Genomic DNA, 11963 nt, shown 5'->3' on the forward strand with positions numbered 1-11963 from the left:
AGAAGTTCTCTCGTCCTGCTTCCTTGAGATTTTCTGGAGATAGGTACAGAAAATGCTCGTATCTGTGTCAGATTATCTCACAGATACTGGTGAGCTCTTTTCTAAACCTTTCAGCATAACGATTTGCTTGCGGAATTTCATATTAAACAATTTTTTGTGTTATTTAATATGGATGCAGTGTCATACCCCCCGGATTTTATGCACTCGATTGTTTTGTTTGTGTTTTCTTCTTTTTCGTCTTTTTTCATCGACCGCGTATTAAAAATCGGTGTCTCTTTTGCCGTTGAAATAGGTTTTCCGCAAAGTGACTACGAATCGTACCGTAAAGACAGCGTAAAGGCCCAACACCGCGTCCAAAATGATGACCAGACGGAAATCCGTGCACGAGTCCACGCTACAGGCCCAGCTCCAGCAGGAGCGGGCAGCGGAAGAGCAACTGGCCATCGGAACTCTCGCCTCGGACATAGCACAGATCCTCAAGACAAGTGTAGTCCCCGGAACCACCGGCCTGCTGCCATCATCATCGCCACAAACGCAAATCCCAAACGCATCATCGGCCACAAAGCCAGCGACAACGACGACCACTACGACGGGAGAGGCAGCGGAGGCGAAGAAATCAGCAGGACCCGCTACGCCTGCTTCGATCGCCAACAGCAGCAGTAGTATCACTTCACCACTTATAAGCAACTCATTTGGCCCTTCCAGTTCCCCCAGCGTTATGTCGTCTGCCGCTAGAGGAAGCTCCGTGAATCGTAGTAAAACGCCACGCATCTCGAAACGGTCCGCGTCCCTGCTGGATGCTTCTCAGTCGCCGACAGTCACAGTTCCGTCGTCTAACAACTCAGGCGTGCAGACTAACAGCACGGCCTCCTCAGCCTCTGGCAGTGGGAGCGCAACCACAATGATCACCACGGCGACAGCGTCTACGACTCCAGTACAGAATCCCGTCCAGCAGACGCTTGCGCAAAATGGCATGGATCCGGACGAGATACCAAAGTTCAAGGGCTATCGCATCATCGAAATTGACCATTTCCTGCAGTGGGCCGCCTTCTCCCAGTTTATGCACTCGAAGCATTGCCCAGGAGGGTTGCTTAAACCGTACCAGGAGTATATCAGCGGCTGCTATTCGACGTTCGCAATGAAGTGTAGCCGCTGCTCAGCAATCATTACACGGTCATCGGAGAACTACATTCATCACAACAAGCTGGTGAACCGGTTGGTCAAGGGTACGATACAGTTGGGCAAGGACTATGATGAGATGCTCCAGTTCATGGATCTGCTCGAGGTACCGTTCGTGACGCGCGAAGAGTTTCAATCGGTACGGGCCCAATTGGGCTCCTCGCTCGAGGACCAATCGGCGTTGCAGCGGGCCGTCGAAGAGCTCGAACAAGCCTCAGTTCAGTCGAAACGAAAGCGGCACGGTAGCTGCAAGTACCATTACGAAGTGCTGAAGGTGTATCTTAACAAAAAGATGAAAAAAATCGAAGAAAACCTTCAGCTCTCCGTGAACGATTCCGTAGCGCTTGCCGTCAACGCACATCTAAAGAACGTATCGCACGTTCAGCTCATGTAAGTGGCCCAGCGCATCTTACCTAAATGGACAGAGTCGGTTTACTATATTGGATCGGTATAACATTTCTGGTTTACAGGCCCAATGGACACAGCAGCAACATGAACTGCGCGATACTTGGTGCCGGCGGAGGTGGAAGTGGAGCAGGAGGAGCAATTTACGGAAGTGCAGTTACTTCTAATCCGGCCAACACTAGCCACAGCAACATTAACAGCACCAGCATCAGTACCCACGGGCTAAATGGACCACCAACGATAGGCACAGGCACCGTACCGCCGTCTGGCGTACGCTCTACAATGATGCTGGAACCGTCTGGAGTGTTGGGGAGCGGAGGGGTCGCAAGGTTACCGTCATTCAATCGTGATCAGCAACAGCAGCACCAACACTGACCACTGGAGGAACGTTCTGTCGAGTGGATCGATCGCTGGCTGATTGATGATGAGCACAACTAATGACCGAACACGATATGTGTTACTCCAGTCAGTCTTAATATTTGTTTCTTTTAATTAAATCCTTTAAGTTCCTCGGTCAGATGACAGACCGTCCGTCGTCGTTGCCATCGGAAGCTATACCAAAACAATGTGCCAATACGAGGGGGACAGTTGCATGGCCCCATTCTTTTACCCTAGTATATCAGCCAAGTCATTTAATCGTCTAGTAAGTAAGTCACTGGTGGTTCCAGTTCCGTGAGCGATATCATACGGACTTGCTGTCTTTTCGGGCCATAGAGACTGCGAAGGGATAATAGAGAACTGGAATGCTCTTTTCGAATATAAAGAGCCAGCGATACGAGGTGAACAAGATTGGATTCGCGAGCTTATACTTTAAACATGTAGGTACAAGACGCAATAGCCCTGGTAAGAATTGCGCAAGCATTGCGCCGTCTTCGACCTACTCGTGATTGATGATCGGAGGGTGTCGTGATGTGTGTGGAGCATCAAGCGAATTAGATACGCAGTAAGAAAGCATGACGCGATCCTAGGATGATAAGAAAATAAATTCAATATAATAAAAATATCGGAAATCTATCAAAAGACACTAACTTATTTTTGTTGTCCCTGTTGGTTGATCATGAAGCATTCACCGATATTTCAAACAATATCGCAAAACAATGTTTGCGTTAACACGTACTACTGCAAATAATGTTGATATGCTGCTGCAGATTTTTAAAAATTATTAATTAGAATTGAAAATGCCGCACGCTCGAACGCTCGCTCGCTATCCTAATAGGTTTTCAAAAAAGATTGAAAAATCGATCATTTGAGGAAGAGACGAGCGTCAATTGTTTTGTATGCTGAATATAAAGAGAAAAAAAAACTCCCAAGACACCAACGAGCTCACACGCTTTTCTTCTTAGTAGGCTCTGACCGTCTCTGTTGCCATAGTAACGGAGTGCGCACATGGATAACTCGCATGGTCGGGGGGCAGTTCTGGCTTAGCTTCAGGAGAGTGTGAACGTGAAAAGTCGGAAATATGCGGACACGCAGTAACTTGTGCTATGGAGAGGACCCGGAGCCAATGCTGGACACCATGCCACCGACATCATCGTGGTGGAAGGAAAGGCCTCCACGGCGCAACACCGCCCCGCCTACTCCAAAGCCGCCTGCAAAAAGACGTGCGTCGACCAAACGGCGAAAAAATAGCAAACCTATTGCAACTCCAGAACCGAGTGGCGGCGCTACCTTGAAGCAGGTTATGGGACCTCCTGCAACACCGTTGCCACGCAACAACGAGAAAATGCCATCGCGTCGTCGACCGTCCGTGGCTGCCAGGGTACCCATGTCTCAGCCACCGCCTGCTGCGGTGCAGAACACACCACCATCATATCATCGTATGCCCATGCGGCGCTATTCAGTAACCCCCGACATGATGACGCGAGATAGGAACCGGTACATCGCGGCAGAGCTGCACCGCCATAAGCAGCTCGAGCTTGCACGCAGTGTTCAGCAGACGGTGCAGTTATCGACTACGTTCGAGGGCTATCGGATTGTGCAGATCGACCATTTCCTCAGCTGGGCCACTTTGCAGCAGTTTCTTCATCGAAAAATCTGCCCGGACGGGTTATATCGGCATTCGTGCGAGTACCAGTCGGGAGTACATTCGGTATTTGAGCTGAAGTGCAACCGGTGTGGTAAAACGGTTAGCTGTGCATCGGAAGAATACGATCATCCCAATCCGTTGACCATCAGAATGGTGAAGGCGATGCTGGAATGTCCCGGTCTGGATTACAGCGAAATGCTCCATCTGATGAATGCGATGGAGATTCCATTATTCACCGAGGACTTGTACAATCACTTGAAATCCGAGATACTCTCCTATGCAACACTAGACGCAAGCTTCATAAAGGAGGACATTGATGCTGATTTTTCGGTGCCAAATTCATCTCATACGAATCGCGAGAATCTACAAAATGTTCTGAAGGAAACATCGGTAAGCATCGAAAGATCACTGAGCGCTGTTGCCGCTTCCCAGGACTATTCTAACTGGTGATTGATAATTTGTAAATGAAACCAAATAAACTTAAATGAAATAATTTTGTGAGCGCATTCGTCTGTTGCCTGACATGTGGATGTGTAAAAATCATTTTCTTTATTCCTAGGGGGTTCGTTCTTGATTAGAAGCGTTCGCGTTGCTAAGCAATGGTCGTACTTTCCGCCTACTTCGCAGAGAAGAATATTTCGTCACGCGGATTTTTCCGCGCATCATTTCCTGAACATGCTTGATTAGAATATGTTATCAGCTGCCTAAGTTTTGCGATGTTTTCCGTTTTCAGTTAAATATTCGATATACAAAACGGTATCTGCTATGGTAAGCTTACCAGCGGACCGAATTCTATTCAGGTCCAGTCGCAGGTCAGCTCATCAAATACTTGGCAGGAAAAACACGAATGGAGAGCACCTTCGGCATGTGCTTGTGTTCCGGTGCAAATTGAAATTCCGGTCGTAGCGCGCGGCGTGAAACGTGACCGATATCGATACCGTTTCAGCATAATTAACACAAGACCGTGCCGTAAGGAGCTCATATGGCCCACATTGCTTCTTGCTTCTGGTTTAATATCGTCGATCCCTTGGCGTTACTCCTTCAATAGTACCAGCACACGGCGGTGATTGGTGAAAAACGTAGTAAAGCGGAAAATGGCAATTATTACACACAATAACACCCAGAAAAAAAATTCGAGTCCTACCCGCCCACCGGTTCGGTTTGGTGCGTTAGTAGGTCGTGGCAGGGAGATGATTTGAGGAATATCACTCTCTCGCTCTCTCTCTTGTTATGTTACTCCGGCACCAAGCGAACCGAAATGTGATGGAATTGGAGGAATGTAATGAACTTTCGCGTAACACTTTCTTGCCCAAGGGGGGGGGGCCAGAGTAATGGAGACGCCTTGGAACCGAGAAAGCCGTGACTGTGACGCTATCCAGGGAACGTGTTGCAAAGCAAGGGACAACTCTTGTACTGTGCTGCTCCATACACCACTCCATACACTCGATTCGAGGCGGTAAAGGAATCTAATCATTCCGAATTTCACACCCGACTCCGTCCGAGTATTAATCTGATTCTGACCCAGATCCAGCGGCCTGTGTATCAGGAGTCCAAGGGGTCCGTGGGACCTGGCCCACAAGTACAGGCAACCTGTTTGATGATAGGGGGCTACTTCGGTCACTCGGTTACCTTATACTAGGCAAGTCGAAGAGAGCCTTTTTCAATTAGAACCCGTTTGAGGTATTAAGATGTATAGATTGATTGTGGTAGCAAAATGGTCTCTTACCAAGCACTTCTGGCTTCTTCTGATATTGAATGCAAAGGATCTATCTTGATCGTCTCTATAGTAGGCCAGTGTTGATGGATTTTGCAAAGGATCTGAAAATTTATAATGAGTAGAACTGCATCTAAACACCGAATACATAATTGTGCGAAATAGTTTTCTAGAACAGAAAATATAAACATCCTTCTGTCTTGCCTGAATTTACGAATTCCTTGAACCTAGATGGTTCTTCGCTGGGCGACCGGTCCTTGAGCTTGATCTTCATTGAACGCATTACACTAGCTTCGTTGCGAACGTTACCTGCGTTAGCAAAGTTCTAGCGATGGTGCGAGAGAGAAAGACTTTAATGCTCAATCTCTCTCTGTTTAGTGCACCCACCGACCGTTAACCGTCGCCGCGTGTACTACTTTGAAGATGGCTTCTGCCACTTCAGCCAACCTGCCGGCTATGTAGTGCCGGTCCGACGCAAAATAAACACCTTCCGGACGCTGACGAGAGTGTACCTTTTGTGTATTTGTGTGTCTGTGGCATGAGGGCACGAACAGGAAGGAGGTCCTAGCGTGTACGGACGAGTGTTTGTGTGAGCGCGTGGCTCAGCATAAAAATCATTAGAACACGAACGAACATCGCTGCTGGTGCCTACACGGAATGTGGATCGCATGTGGCCACAGTCCAGTTTTTGAATTCCTTCGGAGTGGAGGTCGCTCGTCGCCGCTGGACGTGACGCACGAGACCCCCCGGTACTACCCGTACAGTGTGTTTCCGGTGAGACTCATCGTCACTCCGTACGACAAGTGGCGGCAGGAAACCGGAAACTGGGCTGAAGAAGGAAAATATTATCGTGGTATGTAGTGCTGTTGGAAGGAAGTGCAACCGAAGTGTTCGGTTAAGTGTGAAGTAGTTGCCATAGTTTAAGGAAGGTTTGGAGAGCCCCCAAAAGCCTGTTGGAGTAAGTGATGTGTCATTGTGTTTTGGGCGTAGTTTTGAATGGAAAAGTTGAAACTCCGTTGTGTTCCTTTTAAACAAAATAGTTATAGCCCTTGTGTAGTGTCTTGAAATACAAGCTTGCCCACTCCAGAAACATATTAGCCCGATGGAATGCCATGGCGATCTACTTCGCAAGCGACTTTAAACCAGCATCGCAGTACACCTTGTTTCCGTCTCCTTAGCCGAGCCCATGCACAGTGATTAAGGAGCAAGGTGTGCTTCTGCCTTGAATTGTGGCAGATAATGGCCCACGGTTGTGCACTCGGTTCTTAACCCATCATCTTCCGCCAGCCTTTTCTCATTAGCTTTAATGGAATTCGATCCGCTCGTCGATCATCGCCATCCGCCTCACGACGATTGATGGCTTTTCGATAGCGCAAAAGCAAGCCCGCCAGAAGGTGCAGCCATAGTAGGTACTATGCACGGTACTGTGGTGCGCTGTGCGGTCACGGTAGAGGACGTGAAAGTGAAATGTAAAATATGTGTCTGTGAGCATGTGTGTGCAGCTGGTGAAAAATGATGTGTTCATATCCGGTCCAACTTCGGCGTCCTGCGGGGTGTGCCCGCTGCTTTGGTAGCGCCAGAATCTAAAGGCATAAGGGTGCTGCTGTTCGTGTCTTGGACAGCAGTAGGAGCAGTAGCAATAGTGTCGTGTTGATGTTGTTGATCCCACCTGCTAACCACTACACTACTGGTGCTGGTGCTGTGTAAATTAGAAAAAACCCCTTAGCAGCAGGAAGGCACATTAGTTCCGTGTACCGCAGTTGGGCAGTTCGATGCAAATTAGTGACCCACAGTCAGCCTTGGGGCAGCCTTTCGGGCAAATCAGCAAATCAGCCAAGGTGGCGGAAGCAATCAATCATTCGGTGGAGTTAACATACATAATTGAAAAATTAAAATCAACTTATGTGCAGTGTGTGGTCCACCTTGAAGGTTCCGTAGGTCACAAGTGAACCGAAATTGATTTTGGATGGATTAAGAAACCAAACCGAGTGATGCAATCATTTTCCAGTAACATGACCAAATGTGCCTTCATCATGACGATGGCGGAGACGACGTCGACGACGAAGACGAGGGCGACAATTTGCTGATGAATCGTGTAAGTACACCTCAAGGAATTTTACTCCTGCTGCGGCCCTGTTTACAGTGACTGCACACTACCGAGGCTTTCCGCATACGGAGCACACCTCTCCTCACCTCCTCCTCTCCAGCAATGGCACATGGCATGGCACTGCTGCAGTGCACACACGTTAGCCGATTGAATTGTTCACCAAAACCCGCTACCGCCGCAGCCGCCGTAGTAGTGCATGGCATTCGATTACTTGTGTGACTCGGCCAATTCAGACTAAACTCCCCTCGCGGCGCTGTCCTTTGCTGACAGCTTCGACTTACGAATGCGCTCCCGGGTATGGGGTAGGTTGAGTGTTGTTTATTGAAGTTTGCCAGCCGCCTCGGCGTAGAGAGGGTATTCACCTAATTTTACATTTTCTATCCCCAGGTTGCGAGTAGAACTTTCACTGTTGCGAAGAGAGACGACTGCTTAGTTTTGGAATGCTTTGCAGAGGCTCAGTGTCGCTCTCTAGCTCGTTTGCGTTTATGGCTACCAAAAGAGTAGGCATTGATCCTGCTTCCCGGCCGTCAATTCGCGTACAATCCTAGAAGTACTACTCTAAAAGCATCAAATGTCTTTACTACTAGACTGTCGAAATTCTTCTAGTAGCTGCTGCTTATTTTCAATTGCCTCTAAGATATAATATTCCGCATTGTATTCAGTATATTCTTTTAAAATTGAGGGTCAGATTTCTATAAACTTGAAACGCATGAAACTAATCCTTAAACTTTATGCGGACACAAAATCCCTCGGAACGGTAGTTCCCAATTGGCACAGGACTTGCCGCAAACTTAGCCTCCCATCAAACAAATGACTCGTGCGCGCCTATACGTACGTAGGCCGGTATTGTTTCGTTCTGTCATTTCCCGCCTTACGGCTGACGTGAGGCCTGTTTTAATTCATGCGTGTACGAACCACTTTTGATTGATTCCACTAAACGGTTCGCAACAAGACAGGTTTGGCAGGCATGCGAGCCGCCATTTCAATCCACGAGCTCCACAGCATAGAGGATTCCCCGCGCGAGTCGAAGAAACTTATGAAAAGTTTCTCCCGCAAAGAAAAGACGGGTCTTTTTCCATTTTTTTGCTTTTCAGTCATGTGACCCACAACCGCGTAGGGTTCAATTAAAACGGATCCACCGGGTGACGCCATCCACATGGAGCCGGTACGGCTGCCAGCGCTTGATATGGGTCCTACGTACGAGTGCCCTGCTCGAGATGCTAATCGCAACGCCGGACTTCGAGCTGGACTCATTAGTTTCACCCGCACGGTCATCAGGTGGAACAAGTGGTGTGGTTAGAGGCACAAAACAATGAAAAAACCGAATGTAGGTTAAATCCTACACCAACCATAATCGTTTCGGGTTTGCCTTTAAACAGATTAGAAATGTAGACCAACTAGCCAAGCTCTTGACGCTGGTTTGGCCATTTGTATGCGTGCATCTTAGATGTCCACTGCGAAAATGAAGATGCAGGCCATCGATATTTCCCAAATTTCCCACAAGAATCTTCCGCCAGAAGCTGCAGATCCTTGAACACCCACGCTCTTAGGGTCCAAGGCAAAACTTTGAACCGTCGCCTGTAAAGCCTCGTGTCGCGGTCCCAAGCACCATAAGTGCCCGATGGCTTGACACGAAACGAGGTCACTCCAAAATGTTCCAAGTACCGGTCGATCGATATGGCCCACACTGTCCAGTCCGGGCCAATCCAGGTTAGTCGTTGTGCTGGACGTTCGGTGCAGTTCGTTAACCTGAAACGGACACTCCATAACCCCACCTATGTGTGTGTGTGTGTGTTGGTGAGCCAAGCTCGGCCAATAAAGTCTACCAGTGCTGGCGTGCTGGTCAGCAGAATGGCTCCTACACACTACACCCGGTACTGATGGATCGGTGCTTGGGTCATTTAATTTTTGTTTGCTTTTTGCTGACCCCACTAAGCTGGCCAGTGGTCACACCGTGTGCTGTGAGTGTGTTGGTGAACGAATCGCCACTACGAGGGGTTAGTGTTTGTGAATTTATTGTAGCAAGTGGTATAGCGTCATCGGTAGGATTTCTTAGGACCTCTTGAATTAAGCGTCCATTCCTCGCTCAAAGCATCCTCTCTAGGCGGGCGGATGTAGTGCGTTTGTGGTTGTGTGATTTTCGCTTGTCGCGTTCCACATGCCGGTCATAATTTGGCTGGCCATAGCGTGGCAGCGAGGGCTTTGACGACGTTGGGGGTTTGGATTTTCCAGCATGTTGGTCCGGTTTCTCCGTTGGTTCACACCGCAAAAAGCGATTGGCAAAGGGTTGGGCAGAGGGTGGTTTATGGAAGAGCGGAACCTCGTGGTCTGGCGGATCGTTTGGACCTCAGTAATACAGAGCTCAGCATGAAGCGCATAGTACGCGAGGGAAATTTGTCGCCAGAACGACCTACATAGGATGCTATAGGGACCCTGTGGTTGCAAGAAGGGCTGGCGAAAACCTATTTCTTACGGGCCAAATATTCAATCTCTTCAACACATATCGTGTAGCTAATTAGTTGCGGGTCTTAAAAATGTAACACTTTTACTTCACGCTTGGTATGTCGGACGATTCGATGAGGTCTACAGTTGGCAGCTTTCAGCACTAGAATGATGGATAGTTGATCGTTCTGTATTTTCAACACTACGACGTGTTTGGTGTAGGTACTTCAACCAGTTGGAACCTAGCGCCATATCCTTCACTAGTTTGCCAAATATAGCCCTAAACAGAGAGAGTATAATCCCCTCAGCGATATCCGCAGAGAAGGATCGCTTACCCCTAAATTCAACGACTGGCAATGTTGGCAACCGGTTGACCTGTTATTTCCTCGTAATTTAATCACAAAACTCGACGCCGGTGCTAATCGGACCCCACGGTTCGAGGGCCTCTATTTCCATCCTTGGACTTGGGTTTTCCTTAACGGTTCAGCTCGGTCAGCCTTCGACCGATTTATGAATGAATTCCCAACTGGCAGGGACGCTAGGTAGGCTTTTGGCCAAAGGACCACCTCTCTTAGCACACGTTCCGTGCCGATTGCCGGCGGTGTTGGATGGGGGGCAAAGGTGTTATTTCAACTAAAAATAAGTCCAATGTTAGTGATTATGATTTAGAGGATGCCGGCCACTTACCGGTTACGCTTCGCTGGCCGTTCGTTGTCGGAGGTTGCTTCGGACCTTCGAGCGTCATTAGTGACCGGAGGAATCGGTAACTCGCTACGTCAATGAGGAAATCTTTGAACAATTTTGGAAATAAAGCACCGTATGGTTGGCTTTCTTTTTCATCAATCCTCTCGTCACTCACTTCCTCACGTTTGTCCAAAATTAGCACCACTCAAGGTCGCACGAAGTAAGGATAACTAGAAACTTTTCTACTTCTGATCTGAATTCGACATACCCAATTCAACGCACGATTGCCGCCGTCAGATTTTATGGCAAAATGGAGGAGACATCATAAAAAAGAAACGATTTGTCTACGAGATTTTTATGTGGTCTTTAACTGGTGTTCGTGACAATCGCATTCGCATCAGATAAGACGGCAGGCGAAGTTCCTAAAGTGTCACAAATTGTATCAAATTGAGTAAAAGCTCTGTTGAACGTGTTCGATAATGTATGCTGCTAAATCATTTCCATCCTCGTTGAAGTGATTCAATTGTTACTTGTGCAGCTTAAAATATACTGGAAATATATGCGTGATAATTTTGATTGTAAGGGAAACTTCAAAACATAAACTACTATGTTACTTTGCCAGCAAATATGTGGAAATGATAATTATTAGCCAAAGTTAAAAAAAAAATAGAAAAAGGAAATCTTTCAGATCTCTACTGAGGTACAAAAGCATCATCATGTTAGCCAACTGCCGTACATAAGAATGACACATTTTAACCACTTGTAGCGTGTACAAACAATAAGCATGATAACGTATAGCGTGAGTGGGAATTTCTGTATTCAGCTTTGTTAACACAAATCGATTGCAAGCATTTCACGTGATAGAAATCATTGCACCCTTATCATCAAAAGTGCTACATTAATTGCCGCAATTATATCATTTGATCCACTTAACCTACACCAGGCCGATTGCAGCAATTTTTGCGAAAGCCCAGGATCTTCCCCCTCAAAAAAGCGACCTCAAAGTGCTTATCGCACCACTTTTATGGTGGTCAGAGTTTGGATTTTATGCCAGCGCCAACGCTAGACAATCCATTGCCGGCAATGATTTCACGCAACATAGCATCAAGTAGAGCGAGAGAGTTGGGCGGCCGGCCGGCCGGCCGGCCAGTCGACCGGCCAACGCCATGGAAAGATAATTCTCCCTTTCATAAGGTGTTGGCGTTGGTTTTATCGCGCTTTTCGTGAATTGCGTGACAAACCCAATTTCCCTTTTTCCGTCGCGAGCAAAACAAACCCCGGCCCGGGTGAAAGTGAAACTTAACACCGCTCGCCACGCTCCCCTACTGCTGCTGTGCGGAATGCGCCACTCTAGTTAACCGTTTCTGTTCCAGGCACGACCAGGTCACGAGGTGAGCGATGATGAA

The 11963-nt window shown here is 47.8% G+C and overlaps 1 protein-coding gene across 1 annotated transcript; it reads left to right on the forward strand.

Annotated features, from left to right (window-relative positions):
* The first annotated feature begins 272 nt into the window (after positions 1 to 272).
* Positions 273 to 2590, forward strand: LOC125957110 (uncharacterized). Its single transcript, XM_049689554.1, has 2 exons — positions 273 to 1569; positions 1650 to 2590. Exons 1-2 carry the CDS (start codon positions 359 to 361, stop codon positions 1957 to 1959), a joined length of 1521 nt encoding a protein of 506 aa, XP_049545511.1. The 5' UTR covers positions 273 to 358; the 3' UTR covers positions 1960 to 2590.
* The last annotated feature ends 9373 nt before the right edge of the window (positions 2591 to 11963 follow it).

Source organism: Anopheles darlingi, chromosome 3, assembly GCF_943734745.1.
Source record: "Anopheles darlingi chromosome 3, idAnoDarlMG_H_01, whole genome shotgun sequence".
Classification (NCBI taxonomy): Eukaryota; Metazoa; Arthropoda; class Insecta; order Diptera; family Culicidae; genus Anopheles; species Anopheles darlingi.

Coding starts and splice junctions, on each gene's coding strand:
- LOC125957110 (XM_049689554.1), top strand. CDS start 359: ATGATGACCAGACGGAAATCCGTGCACGAGTCCACGCTACAGGCCCAG. Junction 1,570..1,649: donor GTATCGCACGTTCAGCTCAT/GTAAGTGGCCCA, acceptor TCTGGTTTACAG/GCCCAATGGACACAGCAGCA.